The 27,877-nt window shown below is 44.1% G+C and overlaps 1 protein-coding gene across 1 annotated transcript; it reads right to left on the minus strand.

The window, feature by feature from the left end:
- Nucleotides 1-4,256: 4,256 nt before the first annotated feature.
- LHX2 (LIM homeobox 2) lies at nucleotides 4,257-25,648 on the minus strand. The gene is made up of 6 exons (XM_072882870.1): nucleotides 25,466-25,648; nucleotides 24,734-24,914; nucleotides 21,719-21,921; nucleotides 20,549-20,931; nucleotides 12,154-12,359; nucleotides 4,257-4,630 (listed from the first exon to the last, which is right to left on the minus strand). The coding sequence occupies exons 1-6, from the start codon at nucleotides 25,546-25,548 to the stop codon at nucleotides 4,343-4,345; spliced, it is 1,344 nt and encodes a 447-aa protein (XP_072738971.1). The 5' UTR covers nucleotides 25,549-25,648; the 3' UTR covers nucleotides 4,257-4,342.
- Between the last annotated feature and the right edge of the window lie 2,229 nt (nucleotides 25,649-27,877).

Genomic DNA, 27,877 nt, shown 5'->3' on the forward strand with positions numbered 1-27,877 from the left:
TAGCTGGCAACTGCATAACTGTATGCACCAAAATGTGGATGCACAAGCATTTCACACCCATCCAAACCCAGGCTGCTAATGTGAATTGGACATGTTGCACATATATTTCACCTGTAGCCTTTTCAAATGCAGGTCAAAGTGATCTCAGAAATGAATAAGCCATTTATTTTACAGATCATTATTTTAGCTACAGATAAATTAATTGCTACCAGGAACAGTTTAAATCCTCCTTATTCAGAAGGGATACATTTCTGCAGAGGTAGGAAAAAACCCCACTGTAGCGTTCAGCTGGTTGGAGGATTCGTATTGTAGAAGCTGTGAACAGCCAAACTGTGTAAGGTAAATGAGAAGTGTTTGCCAGAGTCAGTACAAAGAACGCAGATAAGCAGGAGGATATAAACTGCGTCACAGGAAGATGATAGACCCTTCATTAACATAAGCTGAGCCCGTTGCCAGCAGTTCATGATGCGTCCTGGAGAAGAACCAGGGTTAAAAAGAGGGAAAGAAAAGGGAAAAAAAGGCCTTCTTAAAATGTCTAGGCTTGTCTCTTCACGCTATATTTGATGTTATGACCCTTTCTAATGGTAACTTATGTCAAATTTCATTTTAAAAAACAGTGATAGACTTATGTAATTAGTCCTGGCTTTCTGAAGTTAAAAAAAAAAAAAAAATCATAATTCACCTACTTTCAATTAAAATCTCTCCTTCCAAGCAGTATTAACTCACTGTGAAGACCATAAGCATGTCCACATGGAACTTCTTTTAGTCACCTGGATGTCTTTGCTATCATCATGCCTAAGTATGAAGCCTGATTATTATTTTGATTTGGGTTTTTTTTCTCCTTTTCCTTTAGGTGAAGATTATTGTTACAGGTGCCTAAAGCTTTAGTCTTTACCTTCCAACAGACAAAAAATAACAGCTGGTTATAGGAGAGTGCTCTAAATATGTTTTTCTTTAACAGCCAGAAAGAAAAGATAGTTTGGAAACCAAAATATCCTGGAGGCACTTTCTCCATCCATAGTGTATTTGATAAATTGACATTTGCTTCCAGGGGGGCATTCAGCTTCTTTGTTAGTATAGTGATCCTTAGTCTTCTCTTCCCAAACTTAGATAATTTGAATGAAAAATAAGTTTTATTAAATGTAGCTGTTAATAGTGTCAATAAATTAAGTTGTGATTACATATCACTTACAGTAATGCTATCCCTCTCGACTGTAGATCAAAATATATTTATTCAGCATTCTTAAGATCAAATATCCTTTCTCTTTGCTTGACAAGGACAATCCAGTGTGCTGTTGAGTACCAAGGTGACTTGAAAGTTTTTCGAATGTGTAATCCCCTTTTATATTCTGTATTGTGTATGAACTCAAAGATGAAATATCTGCATTATCTTAAATAAACTAGGTAAAATGTATTTCAAAAAGTTTCTTGAGTCAAAAAGTAGCAAATCATTGTATGTATTTTCCATATTTGTATAGGTTTCATTATATTCTCATTCTAAGTTACTCTTAAGTCTCTTTCATATTTAAAAAATGAACTACACACCTATCATGCAAAATGTAAAGTATGTTCAACTAGTTCAAATTAGATATACAGTAAAAATACACTTCCAAAGAAATATCATTTCCATTTTTGTTCATGTTTTTAACAGAATTTCAGACTAATACATCAAATGTGGAACTGTACAAGTATGTGAAGAAACATTAGGATTGCAGTAGTAAAAAAATGTACAGCATTCAAAACCAACAAGCTCTAAACAACCAAACAATACCACAGGATTGAAACAGTCATGGGGACAACATAGGTCATTGGAGCCAGTGAGTGAATCCTAATGCACCTACATAAAGACCCTACATAGAATATTGTCTCTTATTTATATGCAAAATCCCTGATTTGATTAAACCAGACAATTTCTCTAATTGTCTCTCATAGGTTTTAGATAAGATTAACACGAGAGTATTCCCCTTCATAAATGTCAGTTATTTGAAAAGGCAATATTGAGAATTGATGTGAAAGGTATTTCCATCCACGTGGATTCAGGTAGTTAAAATACAAGATCACAAATAATAGCACTGCAATTTCAAAGAACCATTTGAATTGTTATCCGCTACATTTGCCGTAACACTTAAGAATTCAGGATTCAGTTTTTAAAAACTGTTTACAGGTTAATACACAGGGTTTTTAATTACGGGCTGTATCCATTTAACAGTGGACCAACATTGCCTTTTAAATTGAGAAAAGATCCAGCTAAGCATGTCAAAAAAATAAAATCTCCAAGGTAATTGACAATGACAAAACATTACATACAGCAGAATCTCTGTGTCTGAATATCTTTGAAAGGCGGATATGTACTCTTTTACAGCCCACTAACCAGCACAATTTCCTTATTAGACATTTATATTATGAGGAAAAATGTCTTGGACAAACCTGTAACAGCCATTAATTCAACCCAAATTATCTTTTTTAATGTTTCATCATTGTACATAAACTTAATGAACTATGTGAGCCTATTGGTTTTAGTGACCAGAATGTAATCCCTTTCACAGATAAGAGCTAGTTACAATAGTTTTAGGTCTATCTTGCTTTTCAGATAACTCACCTGTGGGTTTTTTTAAGCTGAAGTGTAAAAAAGGTTAATAAATGACCTAATTATGTGAGCATTTCTATCCCACAGTCCTCATGCTCTGAGATCTCTCACTGATCTCGATAGGAATTTGGCTTGCACAAGAATGGCAAATTTTCAGCTGAGAAAGCTGAATAAATGTAGTACTTTTAAAACCAAAACATTGTTACCAAAGAGTCTGGCCTGCTAAATCATCTTCAATGCACTGAAAAGGGCAAAGAACACGAATCTTGGCACCTATCTTGCTGTTTATTTGGAATAATCTTTTAGCAATTTTGATCCAGTGGGAATGATAGATTAGTTTTAGAGAGCTAGCCACGTACAACCTAACATTTGACTGAAATAAACTGATTGTAACAGGTTTGAAAAGGAACAACCATATGCATCTTATGTACCACTCAAAATCTATAAAACTACTAGGCAAACAGCATAGTGTATACTCGTTATACATATTTAAACTTTGCTGAGGTATTTCTTTAATTACAGAAAAGCATCTTTAAAAACAATAGGAAAAAACCCTCAAAATACGAGTTATATTCTGCACAGATTTTTGGGGGGAGAAGGAAATAAATTGTATTGAAAGGTCTGTAATCATTAAAGGAATAACCACTTTTATTAGTATCGATAATATCATATTCTTCCTTGGCTTTTTATTCCTTCAAAGCTTTACAAAAAATGTAACGCTGTGACTTTATAAAACATAATCTTGCCTTGACTTTGCCCACCAGCGTTGTAAAATAACCTGAAATACTTCCGTCTTTTTCCTAGGGAAAATATTACCTGGTGCCCACCTCTGTAATGGACTGATTGTGGCCACACAGCTGTTGGATACCCGCTTGCCTCCTCCATGAAATGGGACAAGCCATCTCTTGCACAAAAGCAAGACTGTTTTCATAAGTGCTAGCTGAAGTCTAGTTTCTTTCACGCAGCAAAATTAAGTATAGTTTCTCTGTTTGAATTTTAACATTATCTGATAATTTCTACCTGCAACTAACATTTATTTCTCTATAATGAAGATACCTAGACTGTTGTACAAGCTGGATTTCTCACCCATATATACTTCAGGAACAAGAGGAATGTATACATCATATTCAGAGTTTATCCTAGGCAGATACTGTGTTTGAAGTGCAGTTTTCTAATCCTTTTAAATACAATCAGCCTATCTTGATTGTGACACTAATGTTAAATGTAACTGCAGCCATTACCAAGTAGTTTCCATAAGTGGTTTTATTACTGGTTAGATTTTACAAATTCTGGTATTCGAACAGACTTCGACCTTAAAATTCTAAAACAACAAAGCAACCAATGAAAGGCTTAGGACTATTCAAAGTAACAAACTCTTAACATTTTTGCCCTGCTCATAAATATACAGAGAGAAAAAGAGAGAAGTGGACATGGAATCCAAAGAATGTAGAGAAAACAGTATATAAGGCACATGGCAGTCTTTGAAAATACAGAAGCTTTAGCCAACTTAAATTAATTGCTGTTTCCCTTGCTCAGTCCACAAAACTGTACAGTTACACAAATGTTGTGTTGCAATAGATCTTCCAAGTTATTCTTCAGTCCATACTCCGTAATACCAGAACGCTACATTTCCTTCTGTTTTTTAGGAGAGATCCTAATTGTGGTTAGTCAGTTGCTCAAAGCCTCTATTAAAATACACTTGGAATTTCAACTAAGAATAATTTCTTTTTTAAAGAAATTATTAAGAAAGAGTTATCAGAAAAGATTTGTAAGAGTTGTCTGTGAAGGACTTCGAGATTCATGAACCTCAAGACTTCCGGGCACTGACGTCAAGACAGATGTCACAGTAGGCATAGTAGGATTAGTCAAGTCTGTTAAAGTAGTGGGAGTGCTGGATGGACTCATGGAGGCATTGGATATTTCTGAGGCAGGACCTGATGGGGTTCCTGCTTGGAGTGTTGAGTCTGAAGTCTTATCCACCCCTGTGTTTTCTTGACGTAAGAGGTTCCGTCTGAATTTGGCTCGAGCATTTTGAAACCAAACCTGAAATAGTTTAATATAACAGGGTAGCATTTAAAGAGCTGCAGTGTTTAAAAAAGCAAAAGCATACTCACAAATTCACCAACGCTTGAAGTGTGGAAGACGTTTTTACTGGTAACATGTTAGAAAAGTAGCCCCAGTCATGAGAAGTGTCCTCTGCACACCTGTAAAGCATTCCTCTTTCTTTCCCTCTCCCGCAATCCTGTATAAACAGTCTGCCTGGGACAGGAGCGGACCAAGGATGGAGGAGGGGAGTCTTTCTGTTCAGGCTACGTATAAAGATGCTTAGAAATTTGGCAGCCCGCATGAATCCTCGATTGCCCTCAGTCCCAGAAGCATTTGTCTGGATGAGGCAGACATCAAGCATCTGACGAATATAAAATAACGAGTTTCAGCACCCTCGTATCTCAAGTCCATCTCCCATCGTAAGCAGCAAGTGACACACACCACAGCACCCTGCCTTTCTGTGGGCCCTGAGAACTCTCCCAGGAACTTTCCCATGTCTCAGTGTCAGCAGTGCTCTCGCTTTTCTAAAAGGACTGTCCCTCTTTCTTACTCTTCTCTTACTCTTCTTTCTCAAATGCTTCAGCTCCCTTCGCCTATGCCAGTCTCCTTTTTCAAATGTTTTCAGTACTGGCCTGATGTCAGGAAAAGAGGCTTGAATGGTATGAAAGACCCACATTGCATTAAAAACTGTCATTTCAGTAGAAATTATATCCACATGCAGAAATTTTTCCAATATTGCTACTTCTTGCATTATTTGATTATTATCTATAAGTGAAGGGCAAAAGCTATGACTTCATCTTTCTCAGTTAAATTTCAGTGTTTAGGTCCAAGTTAATAATGCTCTCCACTGTCTGCAGGATTTGTTTAAAGATGAAATATTTTTATGACCTATTTGAAAATAGATAAAATAAAATGTGTTTGTGAAACTTGCATGAAGCCTAGGTACAGCATATTACTTCAACTAAATTTGAGAATGTTGTTAAATACCCTTTGTTCAACCTGATATATGTTGATACCAGGTAATTTTGCTGCTACAAACTATCTGAAATTTCACTGTGCTTATTTATCAGAAGGCCTTCTGTCATTGTTACATTCTTTACAACGGACTCAATCATGATCCTACTGTCCTGATGTTGACCTGCTATAAGGAATAGGACCAAGTCTTTCCATTCCAGATGCAACGAGCCTCATCATCTCTGAATCTGTCGGAGAAAGGAACTGAGCGAGTGAAAGGATCTGCATAGCCATACAGTATCTCCATCAGATTTCTCCTCTTTGTCACGTACAGGGAAACTGAGTGTGTGGAGCTCACGAGGCCACACCAACCTGTACAGACATTCTGACCTCTACCTCTGAATCAGCATGGCCCCTGCCATAGGATCCGCTTTAAGCCAGACCGCTAACAGAGGAGTGATTCGTGAATACGAGCAGTCCTGTAAGGTGTTCTCTTTGCACTCTTGGCTTGCCAGCCCCAGTTAGAACTGATGAACATGTCTCAGCTGTTTTTTTCCTCTGACTGGTTTTCTTCTCATCTATGGATGGTCCAGACCCAAATTCCCCCTATTGAGCACTCTTACTTTTTCTCTGGAAAGCTTTCTCCCCCAACCAAGGGTCTTTAAGGTGCGCACCCTCTCTCTTGCACTCTCTCCAGGGAGTGCCACGAGGAAATAAACCTCAGACACAGATTCTAGCAGTGGCTATAGGAGCTGCATTCATGGGCCATGCATAAATCACATCCCTACAGGTCCTTGTTTCTGAAAGCTTAGTATTTTAAAACAGTTTTGGTTGCCATTCCCTTTGTTAAAAAACTTATTTTAAAGGCTATATATCAGTTTGATATACGACAAGAAAACAAAAATCTCCCAAACTAGCACTGGCAAAAATATACTCATTATTTTATAACATAGTCCATTATAGTGGTAAACCTGTTAAAGGACAGTGATGTGGTCAAAACCAGGCAAAACCAAGTGTGATATTTTTGCCTGACACATTCACAACCGGCGTCCTCTCGTATGACTGTTCATTCAGAGCCACGCAAGGAGGGAGGCAAGGAAGTGTGCGTGCGTGGTTCTGAGCAAGGTGAGGAGCCTTGTGTGCAGGGGATGCAAGTGAAGCAAATCAGTTTGTTCTGGTCATTCAAGCCACAAAGTCTCAAGCACCAACTAGCTAGGAATAGTAAAAAACAGCAGTTTGAACATTTATGGGATTTTTTTACCTTTCAGTAAGAGATAATTTATATTTGTCCCACAAAGTAATTTGGTTTTGATTTTTTTAATATACCTTCTAGCAATTGTAAAAAGGATAATACAGATGAAGGTGAAATGGAAGTTTAGAGACTGCCACTCTTGGTATGTATGTGTACCATAGTTACGTAATAATTAAGATAGAACAGACAAAACCACTAGTCCAGTTGCACATACACATACTTCTGCATAGTTTCACACTTATGTTCATTAAAAATATACATATTTATATATGCAGTAGCCCCAAATATGAGTAACATTCCTATTCACAAATTTTCTTGCTTTAAGTGTGTAAAACTGTAGAAGGCAGCATAACTATTTTGTTCATTTATATTGTTCCTAAAAGTCCAACTGCTCCTTAACCTTAATAGGGTGAGCAACTCCACGGTATTGTTTTTGTCTGTGATTTGAAACATGTAGCATGCAAAGAAAAGTGAGCAAGATTATTGGTGCTTATGTGTTCCCCTTTATCTGCCATTAAATATGAAAATCTGTACTTAGATGCCCTTACCGATGACCATTAATGCTGCTTTCAGGAGCAGCACATATACGATGGTTCATTCTCTCTTTAATAGTGGTAATTCACGTTAGACATAGAAAATATTCCATAATCTTGTAAGTATTATTGAAAAATAGAGGTAGTATGACTACTTTCACTTTCTTCTTCACTGAGATATTGTCAAGGTTAATCAGCTAATGGTTATAAAGCTCTTTAAAATTGTCCAATGATAAATATTCACGTTATTACTGAAAAGGCATCTAAATATTTGTTAACCGAAATTCTGAAAATACCTTGCTTCATGATAGAAAGGGATAACATAAAATAATTATCACAGTAGTGATATTCTGGTATGCACTTAAGAAATGAAAGTGTTCAGCAAAGTCTTCATGTTGAAGAGTAGTGAAATAATTAAAACTATTGTTTTCTGAGTTGTAGGAATGTAGGCCTGCTTCTCAACTGCCCTGTGTTGTTACTTATAGCTGTGCAAAGTAGCGTGTAAGAGCTGGCAAGTCAGGGCTGCCCACGCATAATGGCAGTAGCGCTGTATGCTCACATTGGCAATTCAGGCCCTGCACCTGTACCGTTATTAAAGTAAAGTAAATAAATAATAACCCAAACATACATGAGCGAAAGAATTGCTCCAGAAGGACTTATCTCACATCAATTGCACAATTAGGAATCTGGTCTTCAGTACTGAGGAATAAACAAAAGCATTGGGAAGTATTTAGTGTTTTGCTGTCCACCTGTATTGTTATAAGGCTGAGCTGTTTCAAATCAAATCAAAGGGGAAAAACTCCACTGAATGGTGTGGATGGAAGAAATGTTTATGGACCAAAACTCCACTGAAAAATAAAAGCAGCTGTGAGACCCACCATTGATGCTACCACATTCTGGTTAGGGGGGCTGGATGCCTGTAGCTGGACAACTCAGCAGAATAGTATTTACTGTGGTTAAAATATGATACAATCTCTTCAGCAATCTGTGCAGCTAACTCTTTGTCTCCGTCAAGTAAAATAGGAATAAAATAACATCTCCATATGATTGGGAAGTATTGAAAATAAATACGCTAAGTATTGTAAAGGATTCGGATACTGCAGTGGATGAGATCATCTAATCACCTTAGATAACTTTATTTTCTTGTTTGTAACACCTCCATTGTTGCAACTGTTATATATTAGCTGTATGAATAGCTTGTGCTAGAAACAGATTTTTAAACACAATTTTGCTCATTCACACAGCTACCTGGAGACTGAATTTTACTAACTGAATTCTACTGAATCTTACTAACTAGTAAGTGGAGAAACAAAAACATAAAGGATGTTGCACTGCAAGCAAACTACGTTCACTCATTGCACACACATTCTCATTACTCTGTTGTAATTATTAAACACACAGTTAAAGGGGAACTATGGGATATTTTATGAGTGGAGGCTCAGTAAAGAGTCTACAGTATGCTATCCTAAAGCAAATCTTCACTGAAAGGTAGCGCAGGGTACCCACGCATGATTGTGAAAATGTTCGTGCTTGTTGACTACTGGAAACTGAATTAGCAAAGTCCAAATGCATTCAGTAATCTTTGTGGGGTTTTCATAGCAACTTTACTGGGGAGTGATTCAAGAAAGAATAAGCAGTGTACAAGACACCCACTGAAAAATAACGCTTGATGTTCCTAAACTGCTTTTGCCATGGATAATCATATTCCAGACTCCTGGGGAAAGAAGAGGTACATACCTATAGCTAGCAAACCATATCTTCTTAGGGCTATCTACTTCCGCCTTCCCTTTCTAAACTTGCAAAAAGAAAGACCAGTTCCCAAAAGAGGAATATTTATGCCAGTTAGTTAGCTCACAATTAGCTGGTCACTTTAATTATGAATGATAGCTTACAATAATGGGCTTGTGTTCCCCAGCTACAGTACAAGAAGTATATGAATTAAATTGCGAATATAAAGGTAAATTGGAATTAAAATAAATAAAAATAGGGGTTAAAAATATAAATAGGTTTACTGTGATTCTAACGTGGCTACTTACGGAAAATAGTCTGCATTACAAAGCCACTGAAGGAAATGTAATTTACAAAGCAGTATGTTACATTTCCATGCCGTTCCCCTTCTGGACATGTGTAGCTGATGACTAATTGTATATAAAGCAAAGGCAGAAGTCAGATCTTCCAAATCCAGTATCACAGATCATTAAGAATATGGCCAAATTCTCCACTCATCTACAACAGAGCACCCTCATTACATGTTATGTGGGACTGCCTAGATAGTAAGGGCACTATAGCTGTTTCCTAAATCACTAGGAACTCTACGACGTGTGTTTAGGAAGCACGCTGGTTTCAGAACAAGAGAATCTGTTTCTCCTGATCTGCTGCCTTGTATTTTCTCTTAAAATATATTCTATTGATGATATACAAAGAGCCACAATCCTTCATCAACTGAACTGAGAACTGAACGTACGGAAGATACAACGGCTTACAAACACGCCTAATAACAACATAGGGAATGCGGAAGATTTCTTACTACTGGCAAGTGTGCACGTACGTCTGGGAGTCCATGCGCCTTCGGTATGAAAGACAGACTAATACTAATGATGCTTGTTTAGGTCAATAGTGTCAGTGAATTACTTTATGTTCAATAAATGACACAGATGGAATGCCAACCTTTCTGGCTCAAAAGAATTAACAAGTGACACTATCTCAGTAACCCACACCATGAAGAGTTCTCCCTTGCAAAGAGCAACCCTGAAATTCATATGGGGGAACTTCAGTGTTTGAAAAATTGCCTCTCACAGGTTAGAGATAAACCAATTGGGCACAAAGCTTCTAAAACCCAAAAAACAAGTTTGTTTTTTCATGGCCCAAATTAATTTTCAAACAAAAGTTCAAAAGAGTATGGAGTAGAGAATGCTCGTAACAGACAGGAAAACTCAAGCGATACTAGACAAAGTATCGCTCCAAGTCATTTTCTTGAAGTGCCTCCAACAGCATCATCCTCTGGGTGCCATCCTCACCACCAGCTATTACCTTCCACCACTCTTCAGCTAAAGGAGCCCAGACATAAAGGAGTATTTAACTGTGAAAGTAAAAGAATTTAAACACCAATTACCAAAACGATGAAAAAAGTTTAGTGGAATTGTAAGGGACTGCTGCAAAAAAGAGGAACCACTAAGCACCTTAAAACTGCAAGATGCAGTATGTTTAAGATGGAAACAGAAGCAACGAAGAAACTGAAAAAGGGAGTGAGGTGTAGTGGAGACAGAGTCCAGTTTTGGAGACAAGGAAATACATTCTGAAAATGAAGGAAGAAACAGAGACAATAACTTGGAAAAAAGATGGAAGGAAAGACCCATTAGGTGAAAAGAGAAGAGAGAGATGGAAGTCAAAGTTGGCGTGGAGTGAGGCGAGAGAACAGAAAGATGATCAAGAGAAAGACGCTTTCTAGGCACTGATCTCATTTCTTAACGCACTATGTGAAATTTCTCAGGTAATTCAGGTGTGAGTGTACTGTAATGGACAGAAGAGATATTACTGAAGTGTCTAAACTCTGACGGTAAAATAAAGGAGAAGTGTCAAAATAAGGATAGACAAATGCAGTAAATTATTTCGCTCATGTGCATGGATAAAGGAGAGCTGCTATGAGAGACACTACATCAGGCGTTAGGATGTGCACTAGTTATATTGGGAAGAATCCGTTCCACCACCGCAAATCAGCCTCATAAAAACAAAAAAAATCCAACTATGGAGGACGTAGCCTAGAGAAGTAATTACATATGGTTTTTCATTAGTAGTTTTTATTGTGAAGCCTGCAAAACCTTTATTCCTTCTTCTGTTAGGTATTAACACTGTAAGGTCCAGAATGTCTCCAGTGAATTCAGTTTTTCTCAATAGTTTTGTCTACTGTCCTCCGCTTGCTTATGAATTTGCGAGAGCTGTCCACGATGCTTTCCCAGGAGTCTGTCTCTGAGCCCCACTTGTCTCTATGAAGCTCACAAACCATTTTTCTACAATTAAGACCCGTTTAAAAATTTCAGCAATAGATCCTGGAATGCCATGGCTCCTATATGCCCAAATTTATCTCTAGGTATAGCTATTTGGATAAGTGCCCATTAAAACTGACTTCTTGAATCAGAACTATAAACTCAAATGGAGCTGAATCAACTAATATTCTCACCTTTGCTTCCCATAATAGTTCAAATGGAGTGTATATCCTTGAAGCAAGAAAAATCCAGCTTTCAGAGAAAAGGTACTTTTAAAATGCAGTCTCCTTTCATTCTAAGTTACTAAACTATGAATAAAAAATTAATCTTTGAAAAATTAAATTTATGTCCACTTCAGTTATGAAAGAAAAGATATCCTCTTTGTCCTGATAAAATAAATTCAAACTGATGATTAATTTCTTATTGAGGTAAACATTCACAGTAATTTCTCAGTTAAGAGCTCTGTATTTACAGTGAACACATTAACTAAAATAATATCCTTTTTCTTACAGCAGATTGGAAGCTAAAGATGCACCAGAATTAACTAACTACAGAAAAACAAGCAGGGCCCCAAACCTTCACAACTGTCATTAAAAATTAGAACCCAAGCGATCTACTTTTGGCAATCTGGAAAGAAATAACTTTTCTCATACTTTCTAGGATTTAACTAGAGACTAGAAAGTCTCACAGAAGGTATGAACTATTAAGAAAATCTTGAAAATCAGCAAAATACATTGCATTTCAAACATAAAATTGATACTTTATTTACTTTTCAAGACAAAAGACTGCTCTTCTTACCTGAAGAACTCTTTTGGTCAGGCCGGTTTTCTGAGCTAGCTGTTTCAAGTCCTTGGCATCAGGATTGTGGTTAATAGCAAAGTATGACTTCATTGTCCGCAACTGGTGGTGTTTGAACGATGTCCTCATACGCTTTGTTTTTTGATTGCTGGGGTATTGCTGGTCTCTATCCAGGTGGTCACCATCGTTTTCATTGCAACTTAAAGCTTAAGGCAACAAGAGGAAAAGGCGTGTAAATCTGTTGCTCTGTGACCAACATTGTTTGCAGTTCATCTGAGTGCAGCAATTAAAATAACATACCGTGGCATGTATTGTACTGGTACAAATCCTACTTGCCTTCCCCTCCATTTCTGCATCTTCTATTTTTCCCTTACAATAACCAGCTTGCAAGGACCCTCACCTGCCTCTTTATGGCTTTTAAAATGTCAGGTCTGTTTCCTTTTTTCTTCCCTCCATCTCCAGACAGCCTTTCCTCCACTTTCTGCTTGTAGGACAGTAGCTGTCCTCAACTCTGTAAAGTGTTTTAATGCACTTTGTATCACTATAAATTGCATTGTAACATACAAAGAAAGCTGTACAATACAGTCCACTTAAATCTCGATGGAACAGACCAGTTAAAATTACAATTATTTCCTCCATCAAACTAAACCCTGCAGAGTACAAGAGAGACCTTTAAATGAAACACTATAAAAGAAATAAAGTTTGTAGGTACCAGACAGCAAATTATGACTATAATTTGACTAGCTAAAGAAATAAAGCTGTTAATACAATGTATCACTGGCATGCCAGATGAAAAACATCTTTTTAATTATTTATATGTTTATATTTCCTTTTTTAAAAAGTATTTGCAAATACTAGTTTGAATGATCAATTCTATTATATCCTTTTGAAATCACTGAATGACACTGATTGATACATTTCCATAAATCAACTGTAAAGCCTGTAAAGGAGGTCTGTGAGCAAGGAACATTATAATAACTATCAAGTACTATTAAATGTTGAATGCCAAGCAAAATAATCTCATAGACCAAAAGTAGTTTTTCATTTATTTGTGCATACAGTAAACCATAGAAAAACTCTTAAAATAACATTAAGGACCAAGCTTAAATCCACTAAAAAAAATCAGGGATGTAACGGAAAATTAGCTCTGACAAACTGTCATCAATTTACTTTTTCTGCTCCAATATCTACAACTCCCTTTTAATTTCCTATAAGTTTTATGTTAAAAGTAATGAAAAATCACTACTAACTCTGTTCTGTGTTGCATGCAAACAATGAGAAAAAAATGTATTTTAAAATGGGAATTATTGGTGAACTTCTTAAACACATAAACAGATTTGTTTTCAATTGTCCATTATTGCTGGTTCATTACAATTGAGTACATCTGATAGACATGTCATTACAGTCTTACTTTAAATTCATGCTATCCGTCAGAGGTTTTCAGCCCTATTGAAAACATACAAATCCTGAAAGGCATGTGTTAAAAACAGTTTTAAAAAACATACACAAAATGCAGATACTTGTAAGTAAAAATGCACACAGGTTCTATAAACAGCAGCTTTGCAGCATGTACAGTAGCTGCTTTGCAAACTTCAGCTTTTCAAAAACTTCTACGAAGATACAGCACGATATGGAGCGGGGCCTGCAAAACTTCAGCTTTAAGCCCAAAAGCATGTTTGTTTAATAGATACATAGAAAGTGTCCGAAGCCTCAAACTTTTCTGTGTGTTTCTGTACTCCTATAATTTAAAAAACAGCTTAAAAAATTTGTACTGTATGTATAAATGTGTATGTATGTGTGCGTGCATGTGCGTACATTTGTATAAATCCTTTCCAGCCCTAAGTATCTTGTGCCAAATTCTAGCAATAAGAAGCATTTCTGCTTGTTTTCCTGTGGTGTGGAAAGACTGGAAGCACCTGAATTTAAAAGGTATAAGACACATAAAAGGAGATAGTAAAAATGCAGTATTAATGGAACTGGGTGGAATGTAGCAAAATCTTTTTCCTGGTTTAAGAACTGAGATCTAGTTGCCAGCCTGAGGTCATCCCATGTGCTCCAGTCTCCTTCGTAGCTACAATTCCTGCTTTAAAGAATACTGGGATGAATAACTGAAACTGTATTGCTCATAGTAAATTCTATTATGGAAATGTAAAACCAAGCAGTACTTGGTTTTAAAATGTACTGACAGAATTTGAGATATTAGTAATGGAAAAGACCTCTGTGTGTTATCTTAAATGCTTTCAAACCCTCCCAGAAATAACAAGGCAGAGACTTAGGAGGAAATGCATCAAAATATCTGTCTGAAGGACTGAGGTCTGTTCGTGTTAATATGCAACAAAACAAACCCTAGGGCTGCAAGTAGTTGGATTTTAACCTTTTCCATAGAGAATGAGATACATTCAGGATCCAAGGAAATAAAAGTGATACTAAACCCTCCCAGAATGGAATGAGGGTATCAGCTTTTCATCAAGCCCTGATAGGGCAACAAACAATTTACTCTTTGAATTCCTCGTAATTTTACCTCCTCATCCACTAAATAAAAAGAACATTAAAATGACAGTAAATATGTACCATTTGAGACTGGCTAACTATTGTTCTTTTCTATGAAGAAAGTTACGGGACAGATTTTGAAAGTGCACGAGAGTGTCTGCTGTTCGTTGTTTTGCGCAAGTGGTTTGGATACCCCCAGGCATCACCCACTATGACATAAATATTCCTCGTTAGTGCCAATTCCCCTCTCGTATTTGGTTGTGGTGCTTGGCACCATCTTCAAAACTCTATTATATTAGGCCTAATACTATATGCATCTCTCACAGAATCGGAAATGTCTATGGGCGTTGCAAGCACAGGGATACAGAACGGGCCAAGGGTGTAAGCATGTGGAGTTTTTAAGAGCTGAGGAGTTTCTGCAAAACGCATCATGGCGTAAGACTAACACTGTACATGCTCCTCACGCAACCCTCTGTTTTTCAGGCGCTTCTTCCCTGTCCCTTCGTGGTGCCCCGTGTATCTCCCAAAGGAATTGTTGAACTATCCGTATGTAAGATTTCCATTCAATTGCAGTACCGAGGGCTCCTGCTGGGAGTTCAGAAATACAATTGGTAAAATTCCAGTCAAACAGAGGAGTCTTAAATTCACTAATGTTTGATTCCTATTTTGTGATAAATTCTGAAGTGGTGCCAAGTCTCTTTTTTGACCCTAGAACATTTCTAAGGCACTTGTGCCTTTACCCCAGCCCCCACATCCAGGCCATTGCCCTCCTGTCCTTTGGCTGGTCTCACCAGCAGCCAGCTCTTACAGCCTCCTCCATTAGCACCACGACACAAATGTCCACTTGGCCACAAGATGGTGATGTCCACGGAGAGCATCACTAGAAACTAAGATTAAAACATTACATTTTGATATTGGTGACCAAAATATCCTCTGCAGAATAATGCATAATAGCGTCTCTAAAAACAGCGACGGGAGTGTAAAGCAGGATGCGTTGTTCTCTGTGTAACAAATGCTATTCAAAGAAGAAAGCTTGGGAGCACTGTTTCACACTCGGATTGCCAGATCCCCCCACATGTCGGGATTCAGGGCAAAGCATGTGCTTAGTAGTTAGTGGGTCGCTAAGTATATGGCACATGAAGATGATGGGAAAGAGGAATTTCCTTTGGGGGAACTTTTGTTCTTAGTAGCTTGTGTTTGACATGTTAAATTACCCAAAAAGAAAGCAAACTAATCCTGATTCTGAAAGAACGATGAAACAAGAGACACATTTGGTGCATGCATCAGCTCTCCATATTCAGTGGCTCAGGAACATACACCCCTTTCCTTCTGTAATAAGAGAGTCAAGGGGGTGTTTTAACCTTCTGCTGCCTGGAGAGGGAACTTGTGATTAACTAGACTAGGCAGGGTGCAGCCTTATCTGTTGTTTGGCAGGAGTGGGTAAAGGACTTGGTGGTACCCGCATCCTTGAAGGGGACAAAAGTGAGACGGAGCCCTCTGAATGGTACTTGGGACAGGAACAGACAGAGGGCCTTTCTCCCTGGTGGAAGAAGACACTTGGAGAAGGCAGAGGCCTGAACTCCTTACCACAACTGGGATTAAAAGGGGTGAAGCTGTGGCACGTCGAGCAGGCAAAGTACCCCTCGCTGCCTCTGAGGCTCCCGGCAGCACCGAAAGGAGGGCACCCCCACCAAGCCTTCCGAGCAGCAGACAGAGGAAGCGCTGCCTCAACCTTGAGATTTCAAGAGGTGTGTCGAGGAAGAGGGAGAAAAAGCCTGTCTTCAGGAGCGACAGTCTTCCAGGCCGAGCATCACAAGGCCACGGGAGCGGAGAGCTGGGACGAGACACCCTCTCCCTCCGGACGTCCTCAGCCGCCTCGGACAAAAGGGCTGCGTGTCCCGCTGCCTCCCGGGCTTGCTCGAGGGACGGGCCGGGCCGCCCCCCCCGCGGCCGCGGTGCCTCTAGGGGGAGAGAGCGGCCCGGGACGGGGCCGCGGCGGGGCGGGAGAACAAAGGGTCCGGAGCGGGGCCGCGCCGGGCTGCCGGCGGGCACCGGGCTGTGCGGGCGGAGCCAGCCGCGGAGGGTTTTTCCCCTCAATTAAGCCAATTGAATGGCGCTGAATAGCCGGTGCGAGTGCGCGGTAATTCCCTGAGAGCCACGATTAACCCGGGCAGCCCCGGCCGAGCCGGGCTCCTCGCTGCCCGCCGGGCCGGCGGAAGGGGCTGGCAGCGGGGCCGGAGCGGGCTCGCTCCCCCGAGGGACCCCCGGCCCTGCGGCACGGCAGCCTCCCCGGGGAGGGAGGGAGCGCTCCAGGGCCCCGCTCGCCCTTTGGGGAGCGAGCAGTGCCGGCTCCCTGCCCCAGCCCCGACCCCAGCCCTCCGCCTGCCCCAGCCCCGACCCCAGCCCCGGGGAGGGGCCAGATGCACCGCGCCCGGGCAGCCCGAAAGGTGACCACGTCGGAGGGGGGAGAGGAGGAGGAGGGAGACAAGCGGGGGGGGGGGGGGGAGGGAAGGGAACGCCGATTTTCCTTGGAAATCGCTGCACGACATCCGCTTTGCAGCTGCGACTCCTGTTTGCTCCCTCTGCAACTGGAGTCACAGGAAAGCTTATTCGGAGCCTTTAGTCCCAGGGGAAACGAAGAGAGAAAGAGAAATTCGCTCTTCAAAACTTTCCAGGCTCTTCCCGTTTTTGTCAGGAAAAAAAACTTTTGAGAAAGCCCGTTCGGAGGGTCGGCTCCAAACGGCCCCGGCGCCTCCCCGAGCCGTGCCGGGGGAGGCAGGGGGTCGGCGGGGAGGGGAGGGGAGGGACCGCCGGGTCCTGCTGGGGGAGCGGGGCCAGCGCCCCGGCAGCCTCCGGTCCCCATCCGCCGAGGGTGTGGATCTAGCCCAGCTATTTAGTCCCCTTCTTACTCAAACGCTACGTATCTTTCTGCTGGTAAAGGAAGGACATATTTCTTAATATCTTTGCTGTTTGCACAGATTAGGGGGATTTTATCAGCTCGGGGTGCCCCAGGTCTGCGCAATACCTCTGTCATTTTCGAGGATATGCTAGCGTTTTCCTATTAAGGACAGACTAGATACATGTGAATAAAATATAGCAGGCTGTGGGAGGTTTGTGGCCTAATTCACAAAGGGAGTATTCAGAATTCTTTACAGGTGCTTCTGTGTTCAGCAAGCTTTCAGCCATTGATTTACTGACCTAAAAAAACCCATCAAACTCCATTCCAACAAGTGAAAGAAGAAATTATGATCACAGGAACACACTTAAAAAAAAAAAGGAAAGAAGAAAGAAAGAAAAAGAGATCTTTTTGAAGTTTCAGCATCCTTCTAAGCTGTTTTCCACTTGTCAGGCTCTATCCACATCTAAAGCCCACCATTCCCGTGCAAACGGGGTCCCGGTTAAGCAGAAAAAAAAAAAAAAAAGTCAGTCCAATTCGTGCTGCAGATGAGCATTTGCTGCAATTTACGAAAAAATTCCAGTCTCAACTCTGCCTAAGTTTACGGGTCCCCCTTTTCCCACCACCTCTGGGTGTAGATTTATTTACACAAAGTCTCCTACACAAATTACCGGCAACAGATCCGCTCAGAAGACAATATTGTGCATTTCTAGTGCACTCCTGAGCAGGAAATGACAAGTTCCATTACAAATAAAAAGAGAAACTCTCACACTTTTAAACCGTTTCTCTTTAAAAGGCACGAAATGGAAGGCTTTGCAATAATTTACTAGTTTGTGAAATTTTACATCAACGGGCAGCCTGGTCTGATTTCCAAGATCAATGGCACTTATTATCGTATAAATTAGTCGATTATTGGTTTAGTAAATAGTTAAGCAGATAAATAGTTTAAGCAAAGAAGCCAAAGGTTCCTCAAGGAAGATCTCTTAAGCCTCAGTTCCAGGCTCTGAACAAAAATGAAAAGACCAAAAAACCGGAGGGCAATTATTTTGAAAACGAATTTTAAAAAATACAGTTAAAGACGGTTTATTTAGGAAGTCAGGGAGCAGTAGGACTTTCTCAGGCTGTGCTCCCATTCAGGACAGATGCCGCTGGTTCCGTTTACAGGTCCTTTGAATCTGAACATCTGCCCTGCACAGGGAGACAGCGGAAGGACAATTAAAACCTAATCCCTCCGAAAAGGAGACGTTTTTAAACGGGCAAGATGCATAGTTTATGTATGTTTTAAAGCTCAACTGCTACTCGCGAGAACACTACATACACCTTTCATCAACCTTCACCACTGGGACTGCTACTGATTTTTGCACTATTTCCAAATTATTCAGCCATTAGTTAAACCAATAATAGCTGGCAATTCTGTTCCCGCGGTGCGCTTGCCAGTTAGAGATGCGCCTTTTCTCCCTGCCATTTTCAGTGCAAACCACTCCACTTCGTCGCTTTTGTTCCTCTGTCTTTAGGCGCAAAACCCCCGCAGCCTCACCCTCCCGGCGCGGCCGCCTGCCCGCACCCGAGGCCCTCGGTGCTGGAAGATGGCCGGTACAGCCCGAGACCCTCACGGCCACCGCACTTCCCGCGGTCGGTCTCTCTCCCCCCGCGCAAGGCGAACGGCGGGAGCACGGCGCAGCCCGGGGCTGCGAGTCCGGGGCGGTCGGGGCGCGGCTGGAAACGAACGGCAGCAAACCTGGCCTTTACCTAACGCCCTCTCCGGGAAAAAAATGTTCAAGGCAGATCTACGCCCTATGGGACGTGTCTGAACTTCGTAGATTAAAAAGAAAAACGTGCCCGAAACAGCGGAGAAGTGCAGACAGCGCTGAAGCGGCACAAGGAAAGAGGCAAGCGCGTTTCGTCTCCAGGGCCTAACGGGACGGCTGAGCGCACAGCCTAGGGAAACTCGAGTCTGGAGTAAACCCCACCTCCGCCTTGAATTCTTCTAATAAAATCAAGATCTAAGAACTTTCTTTTGTCCAAACGCTTTTTCCTGTTGCATACCAGGAGCAGTGCTGGAAGACCCAGTGATGGCAGCCGTTCTGGTGGGTAGTTACATGGGTGAAGAAGAGCGAGGGGAAGGGGGGAAGCAGGAAGGGGGGGGGCAGGAGACTGCTCGAATTCCTTCGCCTGCAAAATTACAGTGCTGTGGTGGCGGGGAGGTTAAACGAGGAAACACCTCAGAAAGTTTGCAGCTCGATGCAGAGAGCCTGGGAGACCGAGTTTCTGCAGGGACTGCAGGCTCCTGGCTGCTGCCAGGTCGGCTCCCTTCCTTCTGGCTGCCGACATCGGTTAAGGGGCAGGGGCTGCACTCGGGGCAGCCAGGGTTGAGAAAGGGAGTGCTGTGAGTTTCCCGACTCTTCTCCGAGTCACATCCGACGAACAAAACTCCAGCCGAACTTGTCACCGTAGGAGCAGACGCGAGGCTGCCTGCAGGCACCTGCTGCCTGCAGCCCCTGCTGCCTGCAGCCCCTGCCCGGGCTCCGCGGGCACCCGCGCCCCCCGCCCCGCACCCCCGCCCGCCTCCCGCTGCAGGTCCTTGGGAAACAACCAACTTCCCCCCTCTCTCTCTCCCCTTCCAAAACTCTGAGGTGCAAGAGCTCAGGACAAGGGCAGAATAATTCACCCATCAGCAGCCTTTGAGAGTGTAGCTACCAAAGAAAATTCACAGCTCTCTGAAGTGCTAACTTACAATCTCTGGTTTCCAGATTTTATTTCAGCCTACACTCCCCCTTCTCCCCCTCCTTAACCAGATGACCTTGCTTCAAAACATTTTATTTCCAGCTGAAGTGAAAAATGCTAACATATTAGCTTCTGTAATTGCAGTTTGACAGCACTTGATCTCAATAATTATGCTGCAGCTAAACTATTATTAACGGTTTAAGCTAAAATAAACGGAAATCCCCCTTTGGAAGTGAGGAGAAACAAACCATTCGAGCTGTTCTGGGGAAGATGGGGGTCTCTTACCTGCGTTGTAGGCTGCCAGATCTGCCCCAGGCCCCGGGCTCTTCCTTTTCCTGGGTCTCCCCTTCTGGACAGTCCCCACGCCGTTGTAATAAGGCAGTCCCAAAGTATTGGCAGAGCCCGCTCCCAATGCCGGGCCCTTCCCAGCGGCTACATCCGAGTGATTGAAATGCACCTGGTACTCCCCCTGGATGAGAGTCTCGAAATGGAGGCGGCAGTACACCAGATTGTCCTTCATGCCAAAGTGATCGCCGGTGGTCAGCATCTTGTTGCAAGTGGTGCAAGTGAAGCAATTTAAGTGATATACCAAATCCCTGGCCCTCATGACCATCTCGGAGGCAGAAATCCCCAAGTGACATCTCGCACATCTCTGCACCGAAAACCTCCTGCAAAACAGAACGGCCAGAGGAGACGGTGAGAGGCGCATCCCCCCCTCCCTCGCCCCTTTCGTCGGGCCCGCCCGGAGGGCGGCAGAGGGAGAGAGGCTGCGGCGCCCGGGGCGGCCGCCTCAGCCGGGGCAGCGGCGCAAAGCCGGGACGTTGCGGAGCGGCTTGGCTCCCGGCACCAGCCGGGCGGGCACCACGGCCCGGGAGCCCGGGGGCCTCCGTCCCGCTTCCCACCTCGCAGCGGAGCTCCTGCCCCGCCAGCTCCCACCAGGAAAACGCACTGAGCCCCGTCCCGCACACTTTCCCGCGCCTCCGGAGGTGGCTCCGGGCCCGGCCCGGGCCCGCGCAGGAGGCACGGCCGCCGGGCGAGGACCGGCCCCGCTGCCGGCTGGGCTGACAGCGTGCCCGGGGCGCAGCCCCGTCCCTGCACCCCTGCAAAGGGACACGGGCGGGGACGGCAAGCCCTTCCCGAGGGTGTAGGGTGCCGCTCCGTGCCGTGCCCTGCGTGTGCAGGGCAGGAAACACGCTTAGCTCCCCTTGGCCTTTTCGTTTCCCTTCGCAGCCCGAGAAGCCTGGGGCTGAGCTGTGCCCCCCTCCCGGGAACACGGGGCCCATCCCCACCATGAGCCTCCCTCTCCAGTGGGAGGTTTTAGGAGTCCACAGCCTGCCCCGCGGGGACGGTGTGCCCACGGATCCCCTCCACGGTCTCTTCGGGACGGGGTTTGCTCGGCGCGGGGGCGGCGAGCAGGTCCCCCCTCCCAGGCTGGCGGCTGAGGGCAGGCTGTACCTGTAGTAATCCTCCTTGCAGTAAATGCTGCCGTCCTTGCTGAAGCAGGTGAGCTCGGACTCCAGGTTGAGTTTACATTCACAGCACTTCAGGCAGCGCATGTGCCACTGCTTATCCACAGCCAGGAGGTAATAACGGTCGGAGATTTTCCCCCCGCAGCCGGCGCACAGGGCAGCCCGGTCACTGCTGATGGAAGGCATGGTCTGCTGGGGGAAAACAATTACAGACCGTTAGCGAGAGGGAGAAACTCTTGTGCACTGCGGGGCTCCCCCCTCCCCCTGCCCGGCCGGGGCCGGGCTTCTCCTCGCCCTCGCAGGGCTTGGCAGAGGCAGAGCGGAGGAGAGGAGAGGGGAGCAGAGGAGAGCAGAGCAGAGGGGGCTCCGAGCCCGGCCGCCCCGACCTGCCTCTGCGCCCGGGACCGCGGGTCCCCAGGGTCCCACGGCATCCCTCCTTCCCGGGAGGAGCGGGGGAGGAGGGCGAGACAAGAAGAAAAACACCCTGGGCTTTAGGGAAGGCGTCCGAATGAGACCCAGGATTTTTTTCTTTTTTTGTGTGTGTGGATTTTCCAGTCCCGGAACAAGAAAAGATGCTGTTCAATAACCAGGCGCAATAATCACAGAGCAGGGCAAATCGCAGATAGTTAATTTTAAAATTTATTATTATGGATATACTGAGAGTATCTGCATAGTCAATGCTCCGTGAGTGCGTGTATGTGGAGCGTGTCTGTGTGTGTATTTGCCTAGCCATAAAATTCCGAGTGAATTACGATCACCCCCCCCAGCAGTCGCAGTGCTACAGCCCCAGCTCTCGCTGCGAGCTGGCTCCAGACAACACGTACCCAAATCTGCTGCGACCCCCAGCACTCGAGGGATCAGCAAATACAACTGCGGAGGGGACGAGCCTTACTAAATCCGAGGTGCAGAATGTTTTATCAGGAAAACGAAATAGTGGGAAACGTGTGGGAAAGAAAGTGGGGAAAAAACAACAGAGCACTTTAGATTATGCTGGGATAAACTTGGAAGCAATAAAACTAAATGTAACCCCTATATAATTTAATAGTTTAGTGTCAAATCGCAATCCAATCGAAACCCTGCAAAAAACAAATGCATACACACTCTGTCGACTTCTACCAAAAAAGAAAGAGAGAAAAAGATCGGAAACCGTTTAAGCACGCTGATTTATTTCCGCCGGCACCTGAAGCCGGTACCCAGGAGCGGCGGCTCGGAGCGGAGCGGCGTTCCCGGCAGAGCCCGCCGTGCGCCGCTGCCCGCGCCGCGCCGCACCCCGGCCCGCCGGCACAAGGGCACGCTGCCGGCTCGCTCCGGTGCCTTAAGAGAACCCCGACGTTTTTCTACAGCTGTGACAAACACGCCGCTTGTTTTCATCCGGGGGGAGAAGTTGTTTGTTTGCTTCTCCCCCCTCCAGAGCCTGAAGTCCTTGCGCAAAGCCAGCAGCAAAAACAGCTAACAGGGAAGAGTCGGAAGAAAACGAAGGTATTTTTTCAGCGTCTGCTGGACTGAGTACTTCCACCCAGCACTTGCAGAGATCACAAAATCCCATCGCTACGAGCACTGCTGTTTGCACTACACCATTCCCACTGTCAGAACTACACATAAATAAAATTATGGCACTACATCGGTATGTTAGCCACACAAGCCCACTGATAGCTTATTTCTTTAAGGCATTAACTGAACTCTGATCAGGGACCGCTTTATAACCAAAGTGGTTTCTTGTAAATCCACTCTAAATGAAATACGATTTTCCTGCTCTGCTTTTCCGGTAACAAAAATATTCTGAGATCCAGAAATGGTATTTAAGGATCCAGTGTTCTATCCCACTATTTATTACACACACGTGTATGCATATACATTATATATAGATATATCAAGGCATCATGCCACAATATTTATTCCAGGAAAGAACAATTGATATTGTTTAATTGTAGGGAGAAATATTAACTTTTCCAAAGAAAACCAAACCCGTTTAAATTAGAAATCATGTTCCACCCTTGTTGTATAAAGGCTGTTTTTCAGCCAGTATTTCAGGATTAAGTACTCTCACTGTCACCTTTAAGTAAATTTCTACATAGCATTAAGAAAAAACACACATACTGATGAAGTTTTAAAAACCGTGAACAGATAGATCTCTTTCTTGCATATGCCTGTATCAGTTTACAAGCCAGCATTTAACCAAAGTATGGGATCATTTCACTTCAGAATTATCATTTCTTAACAGAAAAGTAGTATACATAAAACATTGAATCAGTTAACACACTGCAGAAATCTCTTGCACTTTGCTAGCTTAACTCTGGTTAAAAGGATGCATCTTTTTATTATCTAAATGTATTAATATACAAGGACTACGCCTCAGCAGACATAAGATAAAAAGTGGTAAAGTTATAAAAATTTGCATCCATTTGCCTCCCTGAAACATATCTTCCAGTTGTTTCGCAAACCCAGTGTTTATATATATTACAACTATTTAAAAAAAATAAATCACAATTTAAAGGCACTCGAGTTCGTTTTTGTTTATAAATGCCATAATGACCACCTCAGTGTAGCCATCCTACCTGAAAAATAAGACAGAATTGGATTCTTTGGTGGTTGTGTTTCCATTCTGCAGGCAAAAAAATTCGCTGTGCCAAGATGTTATCTGTATAAAAGCATACTTTGCCTCTTCCTAAAAACTTTGGAAGGCTGGACAGGCTGGGGGAAGGGAAGGAGTTCTTGGACGCTACCAAAAGGCTGGTCTATCTTTCCATTTTCTCGCAAGAGCAGTACCGTTCATTTCACCCAAGCGTTACTATTACTATGCATATTATTAATAATTAACAGTTTCATGCCTTTCCCCACGGTTTTATTTAATCTTTTGGGGTGCCTTTATGCTTAATTTTCTTCTGATTTAGTATTTTGCATACGCTTCCCCCCGATCTGTTATTTTAAGGGAAAAGCTGTATCTGTGAGGGGTTTATTCTGTTTAGGGGCTGAACGACTCGCCCGTTCCTTCTCCTCCTACCGTTTCGGTCTCTCCCCTGTCTATAGCCGAGCTGATGGCCGGTGCTTCGCTTTTGGTTCTCCGATCCATCTCGTCGATGACCCCGTGCATCTCCGAGCCGGACAGACTGTGGAAAAGCATCGCTGAGGAAGCAGAGGAGGAGGCCCCGAGTTGCTGCTGCTGCTGACAGTTGTCGGGGTCCCTGCAGGAGCCCAGAACTTGCATTAACCGGAGCCCTCCCCCATGCATCTAGCACGGCCGCCCCGTCTCTCCTCGGACTCCGGGCTTTTCACCCCGGCAAAGATCTCCGGAGCGCAGCGCAGGCACTGATCCGAGGTTTCAAGGGGATGGGGCGCAGAAAAGGCGGGCGAAGGGGATGAGGGAGAGGGGATAACGGGTGGTGTAAGCTTCGGGGCTTGGATCTAGTCTGTTGCGCGGCCCCGGCACATCCCTCTAGGAGGCTTCTTCAGTGCAGGGCTCATTGCCCCAGGTGCAGTCCCAGGCTTTCTGCTCTGGCCCAGCTGGCAGAAGGCTGGGCAGGTTTACGGTTGGGAAGGATTAATAAATAATAGAAATATAAAAAATTAAACCATCTTCGGTGAGAAATAAATAAAAAGAACAATAACGACAAGCCCCCTACATCGTACTGTGCGAAATTTAGAGGCGGAAAGCAAGGGAGAGGGAGGCTGCAGCAGGCGGAGAGCAGGCTGGTGCTGCAAGAGAATGGGGCGGCCGCCCCCCGTGCGCACTCACAGTCCAGAGGGCTGGCAGCGGCGGCAGCGCAGGGGCAAAGTTTGCTCCTTCCCCCGCTCCTCCCCCGGCCCGCTGGAGCTCATTGGGAAAAGAAAAAGCCGAGGGGAAGGAGGAAGAGTTGGATGGGCACCAGATGGGACGGGCACGCGGCGGCCCCCCTCGCTCCTTAAAGCGGCGCGGCCCGCGGGGCCCGGGGCGGCTGCTGGCGGGGCGGCCGCGCCGCGGGGGGGAGCGCAGCGGCGGAGCCGGAGCCGCCGCCCGCCGCCGTGCCTGCGAGCGGCGCGTCTGCAGCCCGGGCGCCGCGCGAGGCTCCGCGCCTTTTCTACAGCCCCTCTGACATCATGTCCTGCCCCGCCGCCATTGGCTGCCGCCGCGCCCGGGCCCGCCGGCATGTGCTCGGGGCTGGGAGGCGCGGAGGGGCGCGGGGCCGCGGCCCGCCGAGCCTGCTCGCCCCCGCTCGGCCCCGCTCGCCCCCGCGGCCGCGCAGCCCGCCCGGCCCGGCCCCCGCGCCCCGGCCCCGGGCGTCCGGGCACCGGGAGGGCTGCCGCGTCCTGCTCGCCGCCGCGGCTCGGGCGCGCCGTGGCCTCGGGAGTGCCTGGGGCGGCTCTGGAGGCCGGGGCGGCGCCCGCCCGTGGGTTTGCGTTTGCCGCCTGGTGACGGTCGGCGACGTGACTCGCCTTGGAGCAGCACAGAGGCGAGCGAGGAAAAGGCCTCCTGCGCGGGAGAAGTAGGGGGTCAAAAGTTTGTTTACACTCCGAGATCGTGACACCCCAAACATTTGTTGCTAATTGAGCGCACCCAACAACACTCATTGCGAAGAATATTCACCGTTAGAATACAGTAATTTGGGTCATTCAAGTTCGTGAAGCCTTCCACTGACCGAGGCCTCTCGCTTCTCCCGTTCCCAAGTAGACTGCAAGAAAGCCAGGCCAGGAAGGTCTCTGAACTTGAGGAGAAGCTTCAGGAAGTCTCCAGAAAAGACAGAGAGTTCACAGGGAAACTGTTTGTGATGTCTAAATATTTATCCAGCAGGTGGGTAGTAAGGAAGGACTAATTAGCATTAAAGATGTCAAATATCACACTTCTAATTATATTAGAAAAGGTAGCACAATGGAAAGTAAATCTGAATGCACATCTGAGATCATGAGACTCGCTGCCTAATCCATGACTGCAAATTCTTACATCACTTAGCGTATCACTGTTGGGTGTCATTTTCTGACACAGTGATTTGCCTCGTACGGGATTAGTACAGTTCAGACTATCTTTGCTAAAATGGCAATTACTCCATTCATAGTCAAGCTTTGCTGGTTCTGTGTGTTCCTTTCTTACAATAATCTAGGCTTTTTATCATGTTCCTGTTGGGACTGCTCTGAGTAGTGAAATACATCTGCATGTCGCAAAGGAGAACAAAGTGTCTCTTGTAGAAATGCCTATGAAATAGCCACAGGACCCCTCAAGAACCCATACAGAATGCAAGTGAATTTGGCACCTGTGGGAACTATCCAAAGACAGTGCTAAAATCAGATCTTGGAAACAATAGAAGTTCACGTTTTAATTCAGATTAGAATTCTGCAATAGAATTAGTGGAGCTGAATAGTATTTATCTTGATAAAATAATCTTTCCCTTCCTCCGTTAAATTGCAAGACATTTCAGATACCGTCTGTGACGGGAGACTTGCCTCCAATAACGGAGATGTGGAACATTGCTCACTGGGCACCGCGTACACCATTGTGGAACACTGTTGTGTTGCGTTGTACTTGGGCAAGTTGCTGTATGCATCCTTCCCTATAGCTGCATGCTGTGCTGTACTTAGATGTTTGAATAGTTTAATTCCCTATCACATAATTGATTACATACATTTTGCAGCTAAGAAGGGTCACGGATTTGTACACTCCATCTGACATTGCTAATTATCAGAAAGATTTTATACATTTTATGGAATTAAAAGACAGTTTTTATGTAACGGTGTTGCCTAAGTGGTTGGAACCAATGATACCAATAGCAGGTTAAAAAGGTATGGCATGACCTCCAGTTCACAGGCTATCTCTGATCATCTTCTTAATGGGTATACAAACACAAGAAGACATCCAGCCCTTGCTACCAAAACACAAGCAGAGTAACAGAATGTAAACACAAAGCTGCTAATGTACACACTGACACATGAATGACATTTACATTGTTCAGAATAAAATCGAGGATATTCTTGAATAATGAGCGACAGAAAAATTCCTATAGCAAAATAATCTGCAGAATCAAACGCGGACTCATCTGAAATGAGAGTTTTTTCATTAAAAAAATGGGGCAGCTAATAATAAAGTCTTTTAACCTGTATTTTGTTATAGGTGACAGGTGAACAAATCACAGGTCTTGAGTTTCTCTACCCTGCCTCTCTTGGTAACGTCATCTCCAGT

Source organism: Ciconia boyciana, chromosome 18 (assembly GCF_034638445.1).
Source record: "Ciconia boyciana chromosome 18, ASM3463844v1, whole genome shotgun sequence".
In the NCBI taxonomy this organism is placed as follows: Eukaryota; Metazoa; Chordata; class Aves; order Ciconiiformes; family Ciconiidae; genus Ciconia; species Ciconia boyciana.